The following is a 26,720-nucleotide window of genomic DNA, read 5'->3' as shown; positions in this document are numbered from 1 at the left end:
ATATTAGAAATTATCTAATAATTCATTAAAAATAACAATAAATCCATTAACACTGACATAAATCACATTTTTATGAAAAATAACTATATTCTCAAAAATTTAGTGAGTGGTATTATTTCACATTTTTCCTAACTTCTTTGATATCTGCCCTAATAGAAGACAGCTGGATTCTTGTATCTGCTTCTGCATTCAATCTGTTGCTATATGTTCTTTTGGCTGAAGTATAGGGAGAAAATATGGCCTCTCCAAACCTGTAATTAGAAAAGAAAGGACCTTATAGACCCCCAAGAGTCCTTAGATCCCACTTTGAGAATCACCGATCTGTATATTTAACAAGTCCCCCAAGTAATTCTTCTCATGAGAACAGGTGGTGAACATTGCATTGGTTCATGTGAGACGTTACAAATTACCATTTGTCTTCAGCCCTCAGCTCTGGCCTGCTCTGGATCAGGCACTCTCTGGTCTGTCTGTGTAGTTGAAACCTCCTTCATGTTTTACTAAAACACAGGGAATTAGCTTAGTAGGGCTAAGTGGCTTCCTATCAATCATCTTTTGGTATTGTTTAGTTTTTTCCTTTTAAAGAAAACATTTTTTGAATTTTTTATTGTGGCAAAATATACATATATAACAAAATTGGCCATTTTAACCATTTTTTAAGTGTACAATTCAGGGGCATTAATTACATTCACAATGTTGTGCAACCATCACCACTATCTATTTCCAAAACTTTTTCATCACCCCAAACAAAAACTCTAAAACCATTAAGTGATCATTCCCCATTACCTCCTCCTCCCAGCCCCTGGTGACCCCTGATCTACTTTGTCTCTATGGATTTTCCTATTCTGGACATTTCATATAAATGAAATCATACAACATGTGGTCTTTTGTGACTGGTTTCTTTCATGTAGCGTAATGTTTTGGAGGTCTGTCCATATTGTAGCATGTGTCAAGACTGCATTTGTTTTTATGGCTCAACAGTATTCCATTGTACGGCTATACAATATTTTGTTTATCCATTCATCAGTTGATGGACATTTGGGTTGGTTCCACTTTGGGGCTATTATGAATAATGCTGCTATGAACATTTGCATACAAATCTTTGTGTGAACCCATGTTTTCATTTCTCTCGGGTATATACCTAGGAGTGGAAATGCTGGGTTATATGGTACTTCTATGGTCAACCATTTGAGAAACTGTCAAACACTTTTTCAAAGACACTGTACCATTTTACATTCCCACTAGCAATATATGAGAGTTCCAATTTCAGCACATCCTCACTACCACCTGTTACTTTCCATCTTTTTTATTGTAACTGTCCTAGTGAGTGTGAAGTGGTATCTCACTGTAGTTTTGATTTGCATTTTCCTGATGACTAATGATGTTGAGCATCTTTTCGTGTGCTTATTGGCCATTTGTATATCTTCTTTGGAGAAATGTCTATTCAGATTCTTTGTCCATTTTTAATTGAGTTATATGTCCTTTTATTATTGAGTTATAAGATTTCTTTATATATTCTGGATACAAGTATATGGTGCGAGATAGAGATCCAACTTCATTCTTTCGCATGTGTATGCCCAGATGTCTGGACACCATTTGTTAAAAAGACTATTCTTTCCCTGTTGAATAGTCTTAGCACTGTTGTTGATAATCAATTTACCAACATAGGTATGGGTCTGCTTCTGCATTCTCAATTCTATCCATTGACTGTCTATACTTATGCTAGTACCACACAGTCATGATTACTGTAGATTTGTAGTAAGTTTTGAAATGAGGATATGGGAGTCCTCCAACTTTGTTCTTTTTCAAGACTGTTCCAGCTATTCTGGGTCCTTTGCAGTTCCATATACATTTTAGGATCAGCTTGCCAATTTTATACAAAGAAGCCATCTGAGATTTTGATAGAGATTGTGTTGAATCTACACATCAATTTGGGGAGTATTGCCATCTTAACAATTTTGTCTTCCAGTCCCTGAACATGGATGTCTTTCCATTTATTTAGGTCTCCTTTAATTTCTTTCGAGCAGGCTTTAGACTCGTTTTTTCTTTTGTCCTCTTTCAGAGTGTGTTCCTCCCTCTCTGATAGCTATGTCCTTTCTGTGCACACTTGATCCCAACTTGTCCACACACCCTTGTCCTTTCAACATGTCCAGATTTCTCTAGTTCTTGAGGAACTTCCTAAACATACAAGTAAAGGAAGAATCCATTAAGGAAAATATCAAGAGGTTTGTAAACTCCTAAACATAAAAAATTAAAAAATTAAAAGGTAAAAAAAAAAACCCTGGGGAAACATTTGCCACAAAATAAAAAAAGTTATTACCCATAATATACTGAATATAGGACCCATACAAATATATAATAAAATACCAAGCCTCCAATAGAATATGGGCAAAGAACACAAATAGACGATTCACAAAAGAAGATATATGACTTGTAAAAAACATAAGCAACAGACTTGAACTTCGAAAGTAATGAAATGCAAAACAGTGAAATATATTTTTCTTATCAAATTAACAAAGTTTTCTCAATCATATACTGCCATGTGGAGAATACTGATGATGGAACTTAATAATATAAATAAAAAACTTTAAAAATATTCATGACCTTTGACCCAGTAAATCCACTTCTAATAATGCAATCAAAGACATACACAAAGATGCTCATTGCAACATTATGTATAAAAGCGAAAAAAAAAAAGAGAGAGAGAGAAAACGAACTTTCCAACAACAGAAGAATGGCTATAAGTTATGGGGCATCACTAAGATCAATTATTATGTGGTCCATTTAAAATGAGGTTGATGAATATTTTAAATGACATAGAGACCTTCTCGCAGGATAATTTAAAGGGAAAAGCAGAATATGGAATTGTATTACACTATGATCTCAATTATGTTAATATACCATACATACATACATATGAATAGAAAAAATAATAGAGGTAAATAAGCCAAAATGTTGAGTGCTTGTCTCTGAGTAGTAGATTTTTATCTTTATCTTTTATATTGTTCTACTTTTCTACAGTGAGCATGTATAATTATCTATATAGTATACTGTCTTGAGGCCATTACAGTATTTAATCAGTCCCCCATCAATGGACATTTAGGTTGTTTCTAGTTTTCTGCTACTACAATGAACGTTCAAGTGAATATCCTTGTACATATATTTTTGTGGACATATGTGAGTGTATCTGTAAGATAAGTTCCCAGAAGTAAAATGTTCTAGGACAAATGGGATGAGCATTTTAAATTTTTATAGATAGTGCCAAGTTATCCATCATTGAAGTGGCAATTTAAATGACTGCCAATAATTTCTGAGAGTGCCTGTTTTCGCATACTCTCGTCAACACAATAAACAATTGTTTTATATTTGGCAATGAAATATAAGTGAAAATTGTGTTTGTTTTAGCTTCATTTGCATTTTATGACTGACATTAAGCATCTTTCCATTTATTTAAAAGCCATTTGCATTTCTTCAACTTCTTTGTTTAACTGTCTTATTTAAACTTCAACTTTCTTATTTAAAAAATGGGGAGACATCCAAAGAGGGTAATATATTTAAGGGGTACATACCTGTGCCATTTAAGGGTACATAGTGCCAGAATCAAATCTGGCTCCAGTTTACTGAACTTCAATCCTAGAATCTTCGCATCACATCATTTTGTCTTTACCTGTATCACAAATTACCACCTGATCATATACTGCTCCCATGTGCTGTCTTCATATCAAGAACATCAGCCCTATCTTCTGAAACATGTTGCAAGAAGTTCCATAAAAGAAAAAGAAGGGGCTTTTCAGGTGGCAGACTTGGATTTGAAACCCAGATGTTCCACATTCTGGTTGTGTGACCCTTTGGCAAGCCTCAGTTTTCTCATCTATAAAATGGTGGCAATAACACAGGATGAAATGACATGCTAGGTGTAAACGACCTAGGATAGTGGCTGGCAAACGGAAGACACTTCACAATGGGAGATGCACACATGTACACAAGCTTCGTAACGCCAGGATCCAGACCAGCAAGTTTTCTATAACTTCTTTATCACATCTGTCACCGTGCAGGGAACTCAGTAGATGCTAATAATGTTCATTGACTTGACTTGTGGGGAGGCTTACAGTGTAACAGAGGTTCAAAGAGAGAGAAATCCTATTGCCCTGCAGCCTGCTGTCCTCTTGCCCTGGAGTCTCTTGCCCCCACGTACAGTGACTGACTGCACAGTAATGACTCAAAACTCTGTAGCTGACTGACAGAGAAAACAGCCACCAGTTCCCCCCACACTGCTCCTCAAGGACTATCTGGATGGGAGAGGCAGAAATCCTAGGCTAGAGGCCGAGCCCTCCAGCAGTTTTGATGACTTTTAGGAGTTTAGTGGAGAATGTAGCATTACATTCCCTGTTACATGAGCTGCTATATGGTGGGGAGCAACCTAAGGAAATGTAACGCCATCATATTTGTGTTTTAACAAAAGCACTCTGGCTTCAGGGTGGAAGATAGGTTGGATGAAGTTAGGGAGACCAGTTACGAGGGTACTCCAGTTATCCAGTCACGAAGGGATCAGCGTTGGGTAGATGGAGGTGGAAGGTATAGGAGAGAGAGGCGATGACGGGTAGAGCCAGATCTCTAAGGAGGAATCTCTAAGGAGGAATTTGGCTCCATGGCACAGCTGGAGGAATTCATTTATTGCCAGAAGGGAGACAGTGACACTGAAACACAAGAGAGGGGGGAAGGAAAGGTAAGTTTGTGAAGGGGACGGGGTGGAAAGGAGGTTGAGAGGTTCTGACTTGATGCCCTTGTCATTCTCGGTGAGTAAGGCTAGGCCATCTCCTAAGCATGGAGAGGAGAGGAGTAGAAAGCTGATTAGGGACACTGAGAAGGGTTTCTAGGCAGCTGAATTTAGAGATCATGACTTCGCTGCAGCTCCAGTCCACAGAGTTGTGGGATTTCCTTTCTGAGAAAAATCAAAGGCTTTGGTGATTAGGATATCGTGGCTCCCTGTCAAGAAAGTATTTTCTGCAGAGGAGTAGGAGCAGAAGACATATCACTGGGCCTGAGGAGCGAAGATGAGGGCGAGGTGTACTGCAGGCAGCAAGTACAGACTACACTTTCAAGAGGTTTAGCAGAAAAGAGAAATGGGGAGATAGGGCCATGGCCAGAGGAAGAAGCAGAGAAATGACATTTTGCATCTGTTTTTAGGATAGGAGAGATTGTGAGGCCTGAAACAGATACTATGTACGTACTCTAACGGAGGTCATCAGAGCACTGGAGCCATCAGTGCCTGGGTTCAAGTTCTGGCTTTGCCACTTACCTTAAAATTAAGTAAAAGTTACTTAACCTCCCCGTGCCTCAGTTTTCTCAATGGCGAAGATGGGAAAAATTACAGTACCTACCGTAGGATCATTGCAAGTAATAATATTTGTAAAACACTTAGAACAGTAACTGGTGCATAGTAAGTGCTTGATAAGTGTTAGGTACTATTATCATTATTTAAGCAAAAGTCACATGCAGGATATGATTGAGTTTATTTTGATTTTGACAAGCTTTTTTCCTTATTATAAAAGTGATATATGTGCCTTTTTAAAAAAGTAGCTTTTGAAAAATTATACAAGTATTTTTTTCACTACAGAAAAAAATCAGAAAATAAAGATAAGCAAAAAGAAGACAACAAAAACAGTTATAGCTTCATTTCCTACCATCTTTAACATTCTGGTGTATATCACTCCAGACTTTTTCTATTCAGCCAATAATGGTTTTCAAATTGTGCGTTGGTGTGTGTGCGCATGGACGGCAGAGAAGCCAGGCAAGTACTTCCGCTGAGTTTTTGAACTTTGTCTGTGGGGCAGCTGGGGATGATTACCCTAATACACATACTTGCCTCATTTCCCTTGACCCAAGCCTCCCTCCCCCAGGGAAGGCCGGACCCACTGTACTCTGCCCCAGCCCCATGTTCTGGGGCCCCCAACACGTGAGACATAGGCCCTCCAACTGCCCAAAAAGAGAGGGGAGCTCAGACACCTTCCCTGAGGCTCTGGTTCTAGAAACTCCCACCTTCTGGTTCCCCTGTGCAGAAGGCAGATGCCCTCTCTCCGACAATCCCAGATCCATTATCCTCTTGCTCCTCGATGAAGTGTGGTCTCTGGACCAGCAGCATCAACATCACCTGGGAACTTATTAGGAATGCAAATTACTGGGCCCCACCCCGGACCTACTGTATCAGAATCTAAAGTTTAATGAGCTCCCCAGGTGATTTGCACATTAAAATTTTTAATTAATTAATTGAATTTAAATGAATTAAATTTTAATTAAAATAATTAAAATTAGTGCACATTAAAGCTTGAGAAGCACTGGACTAGAACAGGTCGATTCTAGGATTGAAGATTTTCCTAAATGTTCTTGAACGCTACAAACTTCAAGAACTTTCCCACTAAAAGTTTTCCCTTTCATTAGGCCATTCTGTTTCATGGAACAGACTGAGTGAGCTCTGTAGGTAAACAGTAGGCCCTGTGCCTTCCTCAGGATTCCAATGCATCCCATTCAAACATTAAACATCTTTATGATCAAACTCAGTAGCCAGAGGATGGAACCAGGGAAAAGACTGAATAACTCTGGTCCTAAAGGAGATCTGATTTCTTCTGAGTAGACAATGTCAAACAATTTCCTCTCAGGAAAAAAGAAATTATGTTGTCTGGGCAATGTGGGCCTGCAATCAGGGAATAAATTCCCACCAGCAGGTACAAAGAGACAGCTTCTGTGGGATGTTTCTGCTTCTGAGTTCTATACGCCATCCTAAGCCAGAAATGAGCAACTTCTATCAAGGATCACACACCCACTGACGTAAATTAAATAGGTAAGAAATGAAGCGGCCCTTGAGTATAAAGCATTTTTTTCAGTTCAATAAACTATATTACTTATTTCTTTTTAAAAATCATGAAGAGACAATATAAGACCTTATTCCATAAACATAATAGAGAATTACAAGGTGTACTTCAGTCCTTTGTTATGGCCAATTAAGAGATAGGGACAGAAGTAAGGAAGAGAAAAGAGAATAAAGGGGAAGGAGAAAGACAAAGAGACCCAAAGAAAAAGAGAGACATGTATATACATTCAGGGACACAGAAACAGACTGTGATGGTATTGACATTGCCATAATGTTCTCAGGTAAGATATGGCCCCCAAGACATTCACACATAAATTCATCATTTATCTCACATTTTTTCTGTGTTGGGTGCTGAGCGATATTAAAGTGGACAAAATAGGCAGGGTTCCTGCCCTTAAGGAGCTCACATATCTAGCAGGAGAGCAAGACGTTAATCAAGTAATCACACAAATAACCATTTGTATTAGTTTCCTATTGCTGTTGTAACAAATTGCCACTGATTTAGTTGCTTACAGTAACACCCACTTATCTTACAGCTCTGTAGGGAGGACAGAAGTCTGACATCTCTCACTGGGCTAAAATCAAGGTGTCAGCAAAGCTATGTTCCTTTTTGGAGGCTCTAGGTGAGAATTCTTCTCCTTACCCTTTCCAGCTTCTAGAGGCCACCACATTCCTTGCCTCATGACCCTCTTCCTCCATCTTCAAAGCCAGCAGCATTGCATCTCTGGGTCTTTCGTTCCTAGTCATGTCTGCCTGTGACTCTCCCTCTGCCTCCCTCTTCCACTTTTAAGGACCCTTGTGACATTGGGCCCACCTCCGTAATCCAGGAGACTCTCCCCATTTCAATGTCAGTTGATTAGCAACTTTAATTCTCCTTTGCCCTGTAACCTAACATATTCACAGGTGCTGGGGATTAGGACACAGACCTCTTTGGGGGACCATTATTCTAGCTACCACACCATTTAATTACAAACTGTGCATTACAGAAGCTATTGGCTTAAGTGGGGCTGTGACCTTCTGTGCACAAGTACGGAAGCATGGCATTTCCTAGAACTATCCTATTCTGAGTTCTGTTCTTTGCTGCCTAGATGTGCTTGTGTTTGCTGTTTTCTCTGAGATGCCCTCCTCTTCATTCTCTACCTGTCCATATTCTAACAATCTTTTAAGGCCTTGCGCTAATGGTATCTAGACTTTATCAGGTGGAAAAATGAATAAACTTAGTTCGGAATATTTCTACCTTTAGGATTCTCCATGGGTGCCTAATTGTGCTGAGTGTGGTGGAAAAAGCTTTTAAACAAATTAAATATCCCTCTGAAACAAAATCCCGAAGCCAATGCTCTGCACACCAAATTAAAGGCTTCGGGGATACGTCGGGGGTCTTCCCATTTTACAGTTGTCACACAGGAATTTGTTTCCCTTTCATTTTGGTTCACATACTCCTCTACTTAGCACAAACGATTCTCATTTTAAAGCTTAGTTCAGTATCAGTTTTTCTGAAAATCTGCTTAATGTGTTCTGGCAGATTGAAAAAGTGAATTGGAGTTTAAGTGTAATAGGAGGTATCTGAATAGAAGCTAGAAGACATGGGTGCACTCTCTGGGCCTTTGTTTCCCCGGTTGTAAAGGGAAAGAGCTGGGCTACAGGGTCTCTAAGACCCCTAACATCTCTAGCATCCCATGACTCTATAAGCCTTGCCCCCCACCCCCCTGCCCCGAGTTGTTAGAATAGAAAGAGGTGTGTGTGGGGCGGGGGAGGGAGAGTTTGGGAAGTAAAGGAGAAAAGACTTCAGGCAAGGACTTCATCTGAGCTTAGCACATCCAGTAGAGTGCGCAAGATGTGGGAAGAGAGGGTGGGGAAACTTGCTAATAGAATGCAAGGTTCACTTTGCGAAGGATAGGGTCCAAGCAAGCCTGCATCACTAAAGCCTTTGAAGCCCAACCTCTGTGCCTATCGTTGGAAACATATCAAGAACTGGGAATGAGTATCAAGACCAGATGATTCTACTAACCATGTTTCTTTTTTCTTAAGTTTGGTTTTGTTTTCATTGAAATATGTTCAGCAGGCTAGACACAGGCTTCCACCTGCTTTGCTACTGGCATGTGGAGACAAGCAGCTACAGAAAAAAATTACTATTTCACTCTTGTTCTATTAGTTTTTGTCACAAGATTTGACTCTTCATAAAACCCACATCTCAAAAAGTATGCCGTGTTGTTACACAAGAGTCAGTATAAACAAATATTGCCTCCTACTCACTGTAAACTTCATCCAGACCAGGCAATTTAAATACTGTCCTAATTTGGGCTTGACCGTTATGAACAAGAGGATGGGAAGTTACCAATTATTTGCTTAAAAGCTGACTTTATAAAAGCTGATTTATATTACTTTGTCATTTTGTCACGTATGTAACGCAATCAGGCAACCAAGATAGAAGAATCAGATCCTTAAACTTGTTTTTTAATTTTCTGCAGAGTTCCAGAGGCAGTAAGAACACAGGTCTGGGAGTGCCTCTGGGCAAAAGATAAAGGAGGTTACAGCTTGTGGAAGTGATAATTAGAGCCAATTACAACTTGACTTATCTGCTTTGTCATTAAAATGCCTGTCAGACCTCTCATTGTTCTAAAGAGGAAAAGAAAAGGTAGAGCTTAGAGGAGAGGGTTAGCCAAAGGGGATTTCTAATTCTGTTCACAAACTTACCCTGTAACCTTAGACAAACACACTGCCTTTTGGCTTCAAACTGTGCTTCGCTCACAGTTAAACCCTACCTCTTGGAGCTGAAAGGGACCTCAGGAAATCACCTGGTCCAGTCTCCTGCCTTCAAGAAAGTAAGGTATTATTATAGTCCCATTTTCCAAACGAGACATGAAAGACCTAGATAATCTAAGTGACTAGAATATGTTTTCTGCCTCGTAAGTGCAATGGATTTGATTTTGGTCTCACTTTTAGCTAAACTGTCATGAAGAGAATGTAATTATTCTCCTCACTTTTCTCACAGGTATGCTGTATACAGGTTAATACATAATAACCACAAGACACTTTGAAGGGCAGCTTATACATATAACATTACCAACAGGGCTGCTAGCACTCGGAATGGATAGGTCTCAAGGAGAAGTAACAACAATGGATTTAGCCCTTTGAAGAATTAGCTTGAAGAAAGAAACAGAATTACACCCAACTTAAATGGACCAAACTCACTCTCTGCAAATATGTGTAAGGGTATAATTAGGAGTAACGAAAAATTGAGAGAAAAACAGGAATGCCATTAATGGATTACTACGTTTGAGAGTAATCAAAAAGAGTAAGGGAATTTTTGTGTGTAAAATCAGAAATCCTGAACAAAGTGGGCTCCGTGGGGAAGGGTAAAGGAAATAGATTTTTCTTACAATTTAAAAAGTTCACTATTCTATACCACCTCTGATTTTTTTCCTTTTGTCCTTAAAATTGTCTGTAGTCTGGTCACCAAATGCCTGAACTCATTATTTATCTTCCTGTTTCCAATCTTTCTTCACCTTGCATTCTAAACCACTCAAATTACCCCTGCCCAAATCACCATCTCTACCTGCTACTTTGAACACATCGGCCGCCTCACAAACCCTTGTTATCCTCCGTATTGAACTGCTCATTCAGGATTTCAAGGCCCTCCATCAATCCACTCCAATCTAGTCTGTCTCTCTCCCGATCCTTCTCTACCTTTGTTCCTTTTCTTTCAATACTATGCTTTATCCTCACATACCTGAAACAAATCCCATCCTTGCATCTGATAAGTCATCTCTCTACACCTTTCTTGAAAACCAACACGTATTTGATGTGAGGACGACAGGGAGGGGAGTCTATTCAATAGGTAAGTCTCTCAGTGGTCACCCGATACAGTGGGATCCAGGAGACTGGAGTCAAGCTCCCCTCCTTTACATGTTCCTATCAGGGAGGAGCAGTGAGGGCAGAACGGTCAGGGGCAGAATGTGGAGAAGCGCTGCTGGGTAGAGATTGCTTGGAATATGTGGCAGTTCTGAGTATGAACGAGGGCCTGCCATATTTTACGATATTCTCACCCTTTCATTCCTTCAATTAAAGCTTTATCTTTATTATCTTTTATAAAGACAATGTATATGCTGTCTTCCTTGGTGAAGGTGTGTAGTGGGCATTATCAGAAAGACAAATCCCTAGAGTGAGGGGAGGGTGATTGTCTCAGTCAGCCAAGTAGGCACAGTGGTATCAGGAAGGTTATTCCGAAGGGACGGTGGCAGTATATATTGTAAAGGAATTTTCTGGCAGTACGTGCTCTGGAGAGTAAAACTCTTCGGCAGGGGCAGGAGGTGCCATTCTGTTACTAGATCCAACATGAGCAATGCGGGCAGAATTTGGTTACCTGGCAGATATTGAGCTTAGAAACAGTATATATTTTGGATTTTTAATTTTTATTCACCTCCATATAACAGCATATATAAAATGTTGCACAGACAAAAAGCATTTCTGAAACTTGGTCACTCCTTTGGGGTTGGCACAGATTACAGACTTTTGAAAAAAAAATTAGTGGTGGAAGAATTTTCCTCTCTAAGGGTAGATTTGACGTGGAGACAGCCAAAAGTCACTTGAGACTAAGTCTAGTGAAAGAAGGTGGGTAATAACCTGAACATAATTTTTAGTGAAATAAGCATGTAAAAGAATGACCTATTTTACTGTTACAGTAAGTATCTATACCCTCACAAGGAAACAACGGTTACTGGGAAAGGTGAGTAATTGTTTTTAAAGTTTGGTTTGGGGCGTAGAAATATGTCTGTGATTTTTATAATACTAGAGAGAGAATGCACATAGCTAAGAGAAGACTACAAGACATTCAGCTTCTGTGGAGACCAGGTAATAAGGTTTCCATCAACCTGCTATGGCTTCAGGATGGCAAGCAGCTTTGTATCAAGTGTGGACTGGTGGCCCTGCTTGACTTAAATGAGTGATGCAGCTGTTGGGAGCAGGAAATGGTGCTGGATTACACACATATAACCGAAACTAACACAAACACACATAGGCTTCCTGGTATGTAAATTATTTTTGAGGTTAGAGATCTCCTTTTACAGAATTTAGTATATAACAGATTCAAAAACCAAACTTCTTTCTTGACCTCCCAATATTAAATAACTAAAAGTGCAAAAGAACCACCATTAAATAGGACATCCAAAGCTATACATTTTCTGTGAAACAATATGTGCACAGATTTTCAAAGCTGTGAAAATGCAATAAAGAGCACAACACATTTTGGTCACTTTATTAAATGACATTAAATAGTTTAAGTTTCAACTACTAAACAGCACTTTGAATGATGAAAACACAGATAGTATTATTGTCATACTTGAATGCTTTTCTTTAAAAACACAATTCCAGTCCTTATATATATTACAAAACAGCCTTAAAGGAAGAAGTGACATCTTTTCTACAGTACTTAAGATACTCAATACGGAACTGAAAAGCAGTCTAACAGAAACAAAGGCAAGTCTTCACAGCTGTATGATTTCAGCAGCCAAAGCTGGATGATGGACTGAAACATTACTATACAACTGGGACAAAACATATACAATATCACAATACTAAGCAAAAACGCTTTACACCCAAAGAAATAAAACAGGTTACAAAATGTGGAGAATTTAGCAGGCAAAACTGTATTACAAGCAACATTTTAAATCGTCATTTTTTAAGCCATTGCAACTATTTAAAACATCTAAAACAAATATAAAAATGAGCCTTTTAGTATCCTGTTGATGTGATTTTGTCTTTAAATATTTGTTAAAGCTTGATGTTATACTCAAAGTACGTATTATGTAGCTAAAATGTCAAGTGAGAAGAGTGTATGCAAAGTGGTCCAAGTTTTATTTCAAACTCTCTTATTTCCAATTAATCCTTCTATGTATTATTCTTTAAGTCATATTTTCATCCAGGGTGAAAAAGGTTTAGAAGGTTGCCTAAAATTTTCACATCTATGTCTTTGAGCAAGTAATTAGACCATGTTGAAAGTTCTCAGGTCTAGTAAATCAGGTTTAAAATATTCTGGACTTGTAGAAATACCAACTGATAACAGTTGGCCAGAGTGTACTGCCTTCAAATATTTATCTCATAAATCTTGTCTCTTTTATTTCTTCTAAAGTAAACACATATCTCCCCCCGCCCCATTAAATAAATTTGATTACATGGCTGGCATAATACCCGAATCTATGGAATTTGCTAGTGATAACTCACCATGGGAAGGTGGGGGGTGAATCCAGCAAACCTCACAAAGTCTCTATCACAAACCTAGTGCTCTGGGATGTTGTACCACTAGTTCTTCCAAGACAAAAATGGAAATCTCTTAATCATCCAAACAACTCAAAACAGTTTTAGCTAATGTTAAACTTATTCTAATCCAGTGATAGCTAGAGTAAACCCTCCACCAGCTTTCTTTTTTCTGGAATTCCTTAGCTGTTTCTACTACCTGTTACATAACCATTTCAAAAATGGTTCTGCCACATTGAGTTCACTCCCATAGTCTAACAATCTTTTTCTTTAAGAAACTCAAGCAACCAAATTGTACATGAATAAACTTAAAGGTCTTTTTTACAGGCATGGATTAAGAATAATAATACAATGATTTTTCTAGTAAAACTTCATAAAAGGGTATTAGATGAATTAATTTTGATCAGAAAACTGCCTCAAAGATCTCAACTAAAAAAGAAATTGAAAGTTGAAACATAATTTAAGAAAATGTAGGTAAGTTTGGGGAAAAGAACAAGATGATGAGAGAAAAGAAGGAGAGCATAAAAGCCAGTAATCCTTATCTTTAAGAGGAATTATTTCACAATACTGACAGTACTGGGAATTGTTAAAGCACATTCCTCACGTGAACTTAAAGTCAGCAATGGTTCTGCCATTTTGATGTTGTTTATAAAACAGGGTATGAACCTAACAACCACAACGTCATCCTTAAACTCCTAAAATGCTAGAACTTGGTTTTGTGAGTCCACATCCCACTGCCAGCAACAGGATGGAGCGCTAGCACTGGCACCGAGCAGTGAAGAGATGTGCTTTACACTAGTGCCAGGAGAGAGAATTCCTGTGTGGAAGACAATCCACAACCCTGAAACTTTACCAGGAATTATTTCAGCACATATAACTGAAAATAAAAAATGGCAGAAAGACTAAAGAAGAAAAAGCAATTCTCTTCTTAGGCTGTACTTAAGGCTGTTTATACAATGCTAAGGTAACGGCAAGACTCCTCCAAGTTTTAGAGCAGTAGTATTTAAGAATATTGCACACAATTCTGTGTCAAAGATAACCCTTAGTTTCTAACTTTCAGTCACAGAGATGATATAGCAAAAGCCCAGTTTCAGACTTCAGTCAAAAGAACATTAAAACCATTTCAATCACTTTAATCAAGAAATGGATTAAGTATAAAAGTATTTCATAACTTGAGGAATCAACTCTAAGAACTCAGCTGTGTGTTTTTATATGTAAAGAACAAATATATAAATCTGTATTCTTTCCTAAATTTATTAATTTTATGACAATTTTATGGTCGCTAAAAGCAGGCATAAAAATTTAGAGAGGAAATCTGTGGAGTTGTTACTGTTATGGAAGGATTTGTTTTCACTGAAAACAATTTGAAATATCTTCTGTACTCAATGTGTGTAAGAAGATTCTAGGCAACATCACGGACAATTGTCAGGCAGAAATAGTATGCCCTATTTAAAAAAAATTTAAAACTAATATGGAAGATTGGCATTTAAGGGGACCAAACTATTTATACAGTTGAGTTCTGTTAAGTCATTGATTCCTAAAAAAATAAAAGATCTTTCTATGATTTTAACAATCCTTTAAGCTTTTAGTGCAAAATCACATTGATTTCCCTTGGGAAGGTCCTGGATTTTTGCTTCTCATTGGGGGTGGTGCACGCTGTAACGGTGGTGGCTGCATACCACCAGCCACTGACTGATACATTCCTCTCATATCAATCTGCTGGTAGTTAGAAGGATTCATGATTAAATTTGGAGGCTTTGGCATCATGAGGTGGCCCAGTGTTGCTTGTTGATAAGTCATTTGCTGCTGTTGCTGCTGACTGTACTGCTGCTGGAGCCTTCGGTTCATAAGTATTCGCTGAACACAGCTGATTAACTAAAGAGAGAAAAGGGAGCTGTTACAAGTACACGACCCGTCTCAAAGAGGCAAGTATCAAGTTTTGAGTTAAAATCAATTTGTTAAGGGGGTACCATAACAAAAGGAAAACACATTATTGTTATCACCATTACTAATTTGATGGCATTCACAGGACCATTACTGTAGAAACCAGTTAGTAACACCATTTAGGGCTAAATTCTCTTAATGACTTGACTATTGTATAGCAAGCAGCATTTAGGTTAGTTGCCATAGTAACCTGTCCTGCACTGTGATTAGTTTCAAGTATTGGTTACAGCACTTTTTGTCAAGTCTCCTTTCTTTGTCATTCTTTTGAATATTTCACATGATGACAGACAAATAAACATTTTTAGTGACAAACACCAAAGGAAAAAGCACTTGCAGTGGGAATAATTCCTACCTGGAATGTCTCAAATTTCCTCATTTAAAACCACATAATTCTACAGTGCTTTCTAAGTAAAATTCATGCCAAAGAAATTGATTCTCTGGTGTCAAGAGCTGGAATTTCCCAGTGCAAGGCAGATGGCTGGCAAACAACTTGCTGAGAAAGATGATCAAGGATCCTGGAATATGCTGGCCTTTTAAAGAACTACATAATTTAGCAGAAACCTGTGTCATATATCATCTATAGCTCCACTTCTTACTCTCGAATTAAACATATTAAAAAGTATACTTATTGTGGGAAGTTGTTTAAAATTAGTAAATGTGGTAAAAAGACTGGCAAAAATTCCTTTTAAGATGTCCAGAATATACAGAAAATAAAATTATATGGAAGAGATCCTATTTAAACTTCAAGGAGACCCATTTGGGAAGTTGTTGCTCCTTTGTAACAAAACATAGTACCTTTACTTGACATTACTAGGTTTCCTGACAAAATTTCTTCCGAGAATAACCAATGACCATCCATCCATCCATATGAGGGATGGTTACTGACATAAACATCACATAAACTCATTATTATAAATTCAAGAAAATTAGACATAACTTAGAGAGTCAGAACTCTTACCATCTGTTGTTTTGTCAATACGTCATTGTAGATTGCTTCTCTTCGTTTAACATCAAGCTCCTGGCTGGCTTGTCTACTTAATGCTAATGCCTGTACTTGGGCCTCTGAGAGATTCATGTTTTCCTTCCACTAAAAGAAAAAGTTTCTATTTATTCCTTATTGCATTAAAATTGAGGAAAAATAATCAAGGTACTTAAAGATACGCAGGATTTTTAAAGGTTTTTTTTTTCCTTTTCCTTTATCCTTTTCTAAAGAAAACAATGATGTAAAAGCAGGATACTAAGTTGTCCATTGTTGCACAAGCGTTGGGCTATCTCTGGAATGAAACTATTTGGATTTAATTTGTGCAACTGATAATTAAAATATGTTTATGTAAACAATGCATACATTTCTATGATTGATTGATTTCTCAATTCTTAGAGTTTAGCCATTTCTCTTTTGTGCCAACGTCTAGGTAAAATTGCTGTATTATACCTTTGCACTATTATCCAGTTTACTGGTATTTTACTATTGCAAATCAAGTTATAAGAATTATGCTCTTTTCCCCAGAGGAGTAGTGAAGCAAGTGACAATTAAAAATTAAAACAAGTGGTGGGGGAAGAACACAAATTGCAAGTTGGAATAAGATAATTAACAAATAACTTACTACAGCTGAAATTATATCTTCAAGAGGCTGAATCCTCACTGCTGTCACACTGTTTGTTGCTTCCACAACTTTTTCTCTTCCTTGATTAATGAGGTCCTAGAAGAATGCAAGAAATAAGTTCTATAGGGCATATCAAGGCATAGTTTTAAAGTATAGGGCTCCTTCCTCTTGCCAATTTATAGCACTTGGTTTTGAAACTCTTTAAATAACTGGAAAGAACAGAAAAATTCAGCATGAATAACGTGGAGTAAAACTCATCAGTGAGGGTCTTGTTAGGAAGAGAAAAGTTTCGGTTTTATTGCAGCAATAATTTAATGACTCCATAAGCAAATTTTACAAAGGAAACCACAGATACAATTAAGTTATTAAATTACTTGTATAATAAAACCTAATCTTGTTTAATTCATAATGATTCTAGTTTTAAATCACTTATTTCATAATATTGGGCATTATTACATTATGGCATTGGGCATATCATTAATGCTGCATCTACAGCGCATGTAAATATAAATCAATGTGTGTACTTATCCTACTTTCAAACATTAAGTAATTTGTTTATTCAAAATATTTTACAACTGAAGAAAGTGCTATTTCCCTAGCCAGTCAGCTGCCCTTTTGTTTCTTAATTAAAGTAATTCAAACTATATTAATTCAAGGCCTGATTCCTTTGTGCTCTGAAAAACCACATTTTACTACACTATGCTGGTTCAAAAAGGTCAACAAATAAAAGAAAAATGTCTTGGTCTATTCAGACGTAATCTTTTGGAGAATGTGATATTCCTTAACAACAGGGCCCTTGAAATTGCCTTTAATTCAAGTTAAACTACTTTTGTACTTCACAACTTACCTCCAGCTGCTGATTACTCATTGCTGACAGGGCTCCCAAATTGAAAGGAATATAAGGAGTTTGAGAGTTGAAACTGACAGGGGGTAAATTGGTCCCAGTTGGTATGTTGAAACGCATGGTCAGTCCCTAAAAACAAAAAATTATGCACTTTCCACATTGTGATTTAAAACTTGAAATTCTACATCACCCACTGGTTTAGAAAAGAATCCACATTCTCAGATATAGGAAATTATTAACACTCTTCCACACACAAACAAAACACCCTTTTCACCCGAAACCAAGATCTTATTACATGGAAAGCTTTAGCCCCTAAAGGTGTACTCTTTTTCTGATGATTCCCACAGAATGGGGCAACTCAGAGAATTGTGATGAGACTCCTAACATCGCATTAACGTTAAAGAAGTTTGGTACAATGAGTTAGGAGTTGAAAAAGGATTCAGGTATTAGGATAAGGTTTCCCATGCTCAGGCACATTTTTGCTCAAGTGGGTTGGTGTTTAAAAAAGATATGGAACTATTTTAAATAAAGTTGCTGCTGGAGATTGACATTTATGTTCAACAATGGAATATTTTTGTGTTCTGATATTCAGTCAAAATTTAGATTTCCTGATACACATGCTAAAGCAACATTTACTCCTCCACACTCTAAGCTCCTGTACGTCTGTTACTACAGTGAGGGTGTTGATGGGAGTTAAGTGATGCTAAATATATAGCTTCCCACTAATCTCTCAATTCAGCAAGTGCGAAGCAGAAATGGGGTTACTACTCTTGAAGTGGAAAATATTTTCTTCTCTCCTCCCACTCTACCACCAAAGGTAGCCAAAGCCCATAAACAGACTCTCGTATCTTGGGACTCTGTTCCTGAAGGCTCACTATATTATTACCTGTTCCAAATGCGACCCTTTTCTTCCTCACTGCTCTTTCAAACGACTAATATAAAAACAAAAACCAAAAAGTATTTTGAATGAACTACCTTCTTCTCTGCTTCATACTCAGCCCAAGCTGCTTTTCTTTCTTCTTCAGTCAACTCTTCTTCTTCTTTGTGGTCCAAAAGAGAATCATGTTCATGATATCCTACAATGTGTTCTTTATGTATTTGAAGAAGTTCTGCAAGTATGGTATCCTGTTTAGAGGGGTCCAAATAATAGAGAATTATTTTCTCTCTCTGGATCATATCTCCATAGTTCTTTGGTCTACTTTTAGACTAGAAACTGGCTGTTATACATATTTCTAATATATATGATAAATCACCTAGAAAATAGTTGCAATACATGCAACACCAGCCTTTTGTATAAGAATTTCATGTTTTTATAGCATGTGTTAGGGGTTCAATTTTTTTTAATGATTACTTTTCAGCTTTCAAGGGTTTTTTCTCCACATTTTGTTTTGTGCTTTGTTCTGAGTTGATAATAAATGCTAACATCTCTTAAATCAGAGATTACACTGGATGCTTGTGGTAAAAATCATGGCCACTCCTGTTTATACAGATTTAACATAACTTTATTTTCACAATCACTTTAGCTACGAACCACTATACTAACAAAACCCAAATCTAAATTAATCTAAACAGCTACATGACAGTGTAACTAGAACATATAGTCCTTATATTTCAATTGTAGGAAATCAAATATAAATTATACTGGAAGGACCCATGGGTCAAATTTAAACTGATATACATTGTTTATCAATTTATCACAGTCTTTTTTATAAATTCATGGTGTTTTAAGTTAGTCTTTTAAGGTTAAAAAAATTAAAAGCTTAAAAATTGGGATCATTTATACACTTAGTAAGAACACCAAATTCCTGCTCTGGTAATTATGGTTATGAGAGAGAGACACAAAGAGAGATTGGGAGGAGAGGGTTAAAGTGAACCATATATATGTTACTTGCTAATAAAAAATTAAAATATTCACAAGTTGTTTATTAAGAAATCACAGATGAAAACTTGGACATACAAAAGGCAAATTAATTCACTTTACAAAAGGATTTTCCATAGCTTCTAAAGCAAGTTCCCGTAGAACACACTTTCTAAATTGAGTGTGAATTTAGTGGAGGAACATAAACAATTACTGTTCCGAGTAAGGTAGAGGGAAGTATATAGCACTTTACATTTATATTTCATCTGCATCTAGTACTGTTTTATGCCTCTGTTAGTTTTAGAAGAGACAAAGCTCACACTTGAAAAGAATTTTGTCTTTATATCTTCAACCATACCTAGAGTATAGGGTCTCAAATGGTAGAAACTCAAATGTATGTTAAATAACTCAAGGTGAAAAATTCAAATCATGAGGCACTAGCAAATGCTGACATTAATTCCAAATATTCTATTTGGTATCATGTAAACAACTTTTTACCTTGCTACCCAATAAACACTTGAAATAATTCATAATTTCATGAAAGAAAAGGAAGTGATTTTCTTAATGGATACAGCTGTGAGATTTTATAATTCATTTTGACTTGCATGTTATCTTTGTTTAAAACAGAAAACATTAAAAGACCATACAAATGAGAGGGCTCAAGAAAGTCTACTGGTGGAATACACAGAGGCTAACAGGCTTAGTTCTTTTGAAATGTTAACTAAACATCTCTCTCCTACACCAGTGTAGGAATCTGCCATCAAAGCTGACTTCTCTGGCCTATGCTATATAGAACAGGTTTATCAGCACTAGATATATCTCCAAAGTTCAGAGTTACTGACCAGGCAGGCAGGGAGATAGGCCAGTCTGAATCAAATTCTATTAAAAGATAATGCTTCCTTAGATGTGTGTCTCCCATGCTTACCCTTCAAGCATGACTCAGGAGAGGTACATAATAAAAGCAGATAACACTGACTAATATTTTTAGTAAGTGACCATATCAAATACAATTAGAAAAGTCAGCTGTTCTACAAAATACCAAATAAATTACAAGGTAGAAATGTTCTGTGGATAGTCCCTAATTTTACTTCTGTCTGGCGATAAGAGACGTTCTTAACCATAGTTAAAAATCCCTTCATTTCTGTAAGAAAACAACCTAAGGGAAAGACTAAAAGAACTGTGTGCTAGGAACTGAATTTATTTTCAGTTGTGCCACTGATTGATTCTTTGACACTGGATAATAACTTAGTCTAGTTATGACTGTAAGTTAAACATGGAGGAAATACTCTCTGTTCACATGTGTAACAGGATAATATGAGAATACCAGGAATAAATGAAACATCCAATTCTTTGGAAATAAACACTATGTCAATTAAGTGTAGTGGTTATTTCTCAATTATAAACACCATGGTTCATACATTAATTACTTCCCTATGGTTAGAGAGAAAGCCTTCCAGAAATGCATGTATGCAATGTGCACATGTGCGTGTGTGTCCATCCACACACACACACTCATATATATTCTCTTTAAAAAATGTCTGAGATATCAGGGAGCTTTATCAAGTCAGTCCTTAGTGTCCTATAATTTCAAAGTCCAAACTTATTATCTTGGAATTGGTAGAAACTGATGTCCAGAGAGGTAAAGTAACTTTTTCCTCATCACACAGCAAAGGACTAGCCGGGACTAGAAGCTAAATTTCCTGATTCCTATCCAGTGGTCATTCTATCACACTATAAAGACTGTTTTCTTGAGGCATGGTTCCTCCATTTCCCAGATCTATTCTCTTAGATAAAAAAGATAATCCCCTGAAGGACTCTAGAGGAAGGAGAAACCTAAGTAGCTCTATTTTTTTTTTCACTTTTAGCACTTGTCCTTTTTGTAAATTTTATTAAACAAGCATATGTTAATTTTTTAATAAAATAAAATATAAAACTGAAACAAACACAATTCTCAGACACAAACTTGTGAAAAGCCAGTTCACACTTAGCTTAAATCTGACACGAACTATTTCACCATTTTCATCTTCAGAAGATAAGTCATTTTAGGAAACTCCATTTTTAAAACCTTTTAATGTCTTCTCCCCACCAATTCCAGATTTAAGATCTATCTTATCAAGTCAAACATGACTGTCTAATTAGGGTCAGATTATGGTAGAGGTTCAGCTTTTGCCTATGTAATAACTTGCCTTTTGACTTACAGTCAACTAAAATACCAACAATTCAGAGGAAAAGTACATGTGACTTTGTTTTTTATTATTAAAAGAAGTTTTAACCCTTTTCCTAAAACATTACCTCTCTCCTAACATCAGACCAAAAAAACCCATTCATATTGCTTCTACTGGCTACGACACTTCCTTCTTTCCAAAGAACTAAAAAAAAAAATTACTGGGAACAAGGCTAATATTCTACTATAAATCACAGAAATAACCACAGGTAACATTTGTTGTTTATTCCTCCACACGTTTACACTTACACACATACACTTTTTACACATGGGATTGTACTAGACATAGTTTTGAAACCTACTTTTCTGCCTTAACATCTTTCCATGAACATCGTTTTAAATCAAATACAAATCTTCATCATTTTTAATGCCTGCAAGGTGCTTACATTATATAGATACACTGAATCATCTAATTCTTCTCTTATTTAAGAGTTTATTAAGACATTTAGGCCACTTATACTTTTTAATTATTACCAAATCTGTAATGAAATAGGTTACTAGATAAATTTTAATGTATTTGAACCACTTGTTCATACCATAATTATGCTGATAATACTCAAGGACTTAGACAAGTATGTTTACCACAATCTTCATTTTAACAAAGAAAAGACACTACATGTAAGTTAACTGACTTTTATAGAAACAAGACATATTTATACAGTTCAGAAGCAGGAAAGTAGAAATCTTTCTTTCCCCCAGAGTGTTGTGAAAGACACAAATAAGAGAAAGAAGATATGAGATTTCTGATACAAACTGTTTCTACATCTTTCCCTTTTAAATTAATTGCAGCATGCTGTCAATATAAGAAACAGATGATAAAAGGGCAAAAAAAAGTATTTCTAACAGGATCTTCAGAATATTTCTTTGGGAAAAACAACTTTGCAAAGTGTAGAGCAAGTTATAAAGTTAATAAAACAATTTCATCCCAACATACAACACAATCGGTGGAGAGGTTTTTGTTTTTTCCCCTTGAAGCATGCATTTGTATTAGTTGCTATAGTTACACTATTATTGAAAACAATACTGAAACAGAATCTATAATCACTAGGCCAACAGTCATCAAAATGAGGTTTAAATTATATCCAAATGTGTACCTTTACTTTCCTTTGTCTAAACTTTATTTTTCCTTAAATAAGTGAAAAAGCTTACAAGCTGGGAAAAGCATGGTCTATACTCTAGCTAATGACCTAAATTAGTTTAAGCTTTAAAAATGACTAGTTCAATTAATAAAACAAAATTAATGATAAATTGAAAGTTTAAGTTAATTTATTTAGAAGTTTAAATTATTTGGCAAGCTGACAAAAATTCCCATCTAATTAATTCTGAAATTCAACCTTGAAAATAAAATTTTTAAAAAACAATCAAGGCTTTGCCTGGGGGCAGGGCGGTGGTTTGCCATGTTTCAAAATATTTTGCTTGCCATCGCTTTGAATTTGAGTTTTATAATATCTGGATATAAAATGTCACTAGAATACTTAAGTGCCACAGGACCCACTTAAGAAACTATGAAAAAAATTCCATTTATCACTTAAGTAAGTCTAGGTTCTTAGTAAAGAAACATAACAGTCCTGGTCAAAAAAGTTTCTATTTTCAAATTTGAAGCCTGTTTCTTCCTAAACTACACTGGAAAAAATTGCAACATATGATAAGTAACTAGAGAGCTATTTAAGAAAGTTCACATACCACCTCATATCAGATTTTTAAGTCAAGAACACAATCTTTGCCAAAGAGCATTTATAAATATATCCAGATTCCCAAATTGTAGGTATGAATAAGATAGTGACAATTACAGAACTTGTCACTTTCAAGGAAAGAAAACGCAGGCCTGCCAAACTGCCTTTGGCAGAGGGTAAAAGCCAGTCTCCTTTGATAAGAACGTTTTCTACTCAATTTAACATTTAAAGAAGTACATACTATATTTAGTATTTAACCTTTAAAAATTGGTTATCCATTACAATGATTACACATGCCACTCACTGTGAGGTAAAGAGTGTCATTCTAGATTTTATATGACTGTAGTGACTTTCTAGAGGTTGCAGCTTTCCAAGTAGAGCCTGAATTGGAACTCGATTCTCATGCTATACAATCTGGAGTTCATATTCTCTCTTTATTTAATAAACACTATTACATCCTCTAAATCAACTATAAGGCATGCTATAAAGAGGAAATAAAAGACATACAAAATAGGAATGAAAGCAGCCATTTAACAGTTCAAACTACATCTCAAAAAAAGAAAACATTAAAAGATAAAATGATTGAAAAAATGATATAAATAAGGTCATCTGGTGATTCTTATATTGACCAAATCTCTCCCACAATTATATTCCTTTAAGGGTCCAAAGTAATAAATTTGAAGTAAAAATCTTGGTCATGAAAACATCAGTAATTGGAGACAGAAGTGAGGCATTCGCCTACAAATTCCCCTAAAAGTATCACAGTTGTAATCTTCCACGGCTCCTACTCCTGGAAGGGTTCTAAGACATATTTGATTCAGCCAACCTAACCAACTGAGTAACATGCTTTAGGATATTAATACACAGATACTGTGGCACTCAAGTACCTATGTTAATCCAGGATCACTGATCATTCCAACATGTTAGTTATATCCTTCTGAATTCCCCTAAAAGAAAATGGAAAAAAATGAGAGGATGTACAGCTTTGCTTCCCAGGTTTCTTTCTACAACAGACAATTTCACGACCAGACTGCTCGAGATATAAATATGAATTTAATTTTGCTGGAATCAAATGATTTGACAAAAAGAAGACCTGTGTCAGCCTTTTGAATTTCAGAGGAAAGTTTAATGGCACGATTTAGCTTAAATGAAGAAGAAATATATATATATAACTTTGTAAATTGGGAGGCTTTATGTGTAGTGGTTAAGATCACAGGCTCTAGAGTACCGCTATCCAATAGAACTCTGGGCAATGATAGAAACGTTCTGTGTTTGTGCTGTACAATATGGTAGCTACTAGCTACATGTGACTACTGAGCACCTCAAATATGACTAGTGTGACTGAGGAACTAAAATTTTAGTTCATTTAAATGTAAATGTAAATAGCCACATGTAGCTAGTGGCTCTTGTATTGAACAGTATAGATCCAGAGAGTCTTACTGGGTTTAAATCCTAGTTCTAACACTTACTAGCACGATGTCCTTGAGTAAGCTCTCTCTCTGAATCTCAGTCTCCTGGTCTGTAAAATGAGCCTAGTAAGTATCTACTTCACAGGATTATTGTGGAAATTACATACAGTCATACATGCTTAACGACAGGGACACGTTCCGAGAAATGCATCGTTAGGTGATTTCGTTGTTGTGTGACCATCATAGAGTGTACTTGCACAAAACTAGATGGTAGAGCCTACTACCCGCCTGGGCTATATGGTACTAATCTTATAGGACCACCATCATATATGTGGTCCGCCATTGATGGAGAGGCCATTATGCAGCACATGACTGCATTACATATGAAGTGCTTAGCACACTGCCTGGTTTACCAATGACCTCTGTATTGCTAAATCTAATGGTCAATTCTCAGACCTATCCTATCCATTCACCTCTAAGATTTCAAGTAATTTAATCACACCACCAAAATACTTTCTTCTTTTGGTTAGCTGAGTGGGAGAACTCTACTGGTGCTATTTACCACTTTCTCTTACTTCCAACACCTTTTCTAAAGGTATAAAGCAGACCCTCTCTTTAAAAACCAGACAAGCAATGTATTCCTATACAAGGAGAGGGTTTTACACCTTAACCAAGTTTTTCTAATGAAAAATTCAGGAGATGTTTGATCAGACAAGTTATCTAATGTCAGAATTGTCCTAAAAAGCCTAGCTATATGGCCATCATAGTTAAATAAAGACCAATAAGTTATTACCTGTCCTGAGAATGTATATGTGTTAAAAAAATTTTAGCTAATGCTTAAAGGATACCTCTCATTACCTAAAATGAAAGCAGAAGCCTGAGCAATTTATTTACGTGAGAGTCAAGTCAATTTGTTGCTCTTATTTTACTGGAGACTGAGGCACAGAGAACAAGTGATTTGTTGGTAAAATATTTTATGTTTATGTACAGATAAAAGGTCTTGTTTGACTTTTTTTCCTTCTCTTTTGGAATTCTAACTTTGCTGCTTAATAGTTGGGTGATCTCTCAGAACCAACTCCCTTACTACAACGGGATAATACCACCTGTAACTCATGAGGTTATTGTAAGGATTACATGATAATGCATTTAAAGCAACAGCATAAGCACTCACTATGTATTACTCCTTTTCCCTCATACCTTATCTTTTTTTAAAAAATATTAATCTCTTTTTACATATCATCTATAAAATATTCTTGCCAGAAATATCTTCCATGAATCCAATCAAGCCTCTGGATATAATTTCCAGTTTACAGGATATATAAGAGGTAGAAGTTCAAAAACACCATCAGGAAATAAGCAAATCCAGAATGAAGGGAGGGGAGGTGACTGCACTAAATTAAAAGAAACATAATGAAGAGACACAACAACTAAATGCAGTGTGTGTACCTTGAGTAGATCCTGATTTGAACAAAGCAGCTATAAAAAACATTTTTGAGACAACTGGGGTAATATGAATATGGAGGTGGCATTAGATGATGGTAGGGAATGAATAAGTTACTAACTTTATGGTATAGTGGTTATATAAGAAATATCTTTATATTTGAGAGATTTATACTGAAATATTTACAAGTGAAACATCGTAAACTTATAATTTAAAATATATCAGAAAAATAGAGGAGGCAAATGTGGCAAAATATTAAAATTAGTAAATATAGGTGATGGGTTAATGAGTACCCATTATATTTTTCTGGTTTGAAAAATTTTACAATAGGAAAAACTTTAAGTTAAACTTAAAAAAAAATATTTTCTTTGCGATAACGGAGACAACAGACAATATTAGACTACGTGGCAGAATTCTGGGACAGCTCAATGTCTAGAAGATAGGTCAGTACCTTTTTTTTACCCCTAGTTAGCTCTACATTTTAGCCTATCAAAACAGTTTTCTAAAGCTGGGATCTGACACCAAGTCACCTTTCTACAGATTTTTTTTAAAGCTAAACTGATTGCATAACTGCATGTTAACACTGTTCTAAGAACTTCACATGAA

The 26,720-nt window shown here is 36.3% G+C and overlaps 1 protein-coding gene across 7 annotated transcripts in view; it reads right to left on the bottom strand.

The window, feature by feature from the left end:
- Window positions 1-12,104: 12,104 nt before the first annotated feature.
- ATRX (ATRX chromatin remodeler) overlaps window positions 12,105-26,720 on the bottom strand; it is a 219,707-nt gene continuing 205,091 nt past the window's right edge. For all 7 annotated transcript variants that reach the window (XM_046672819.1, XM_046672821.1, XM_046672824.1 and 4 more), the window contains 5 exons: window positions 18,485-18,634; window positions 17,513-17,638; window positions 16,666-16,761; window positions 16,020-16,148; window positions 12,105-14,992 (listed from right to left, as the gene is read on the bottom strand). In XM_046672819.1, coding sequence (XP_046528775.1) covers window positions 14,714-14,992; window positions 16,020-16,148; window positions 16,666-16,761; window positions 17,513-17,638; window positions 18,485-18,634 — 780 coding nt within the window. In that variant the 3' untranslated portion in view covers window positions 12,105-14,713. The remainder of the gene's footprint in view (window positions 14,993-16,019; window positions 16,149-16,665; window positions 16,762-17,512; window positions 17,639-18,484; window positions 18,635-26,720) is intronic.

The sequence above is a fragment of the Equus quagga genome, chromosome 10 (assembly GCF_021613505.1).
Source record: "Equus quagga isolate Etosha38 chromosome 10, UCLA_HA_Equagga_1.0, whole genome shotgun sequence".
Taxonomy (NCBI): domain Eukaryota; kingdom Metazoa; phylum Chordata; class Mammalia; order Perissodactyla; family Equidae; genus Equus; species Equus quagga.
The sequence above is the reverse complement of the archived record's forward strand: the minus strand, read 5'-3'. Positions and strand labels throughout refer to the sequence as shown.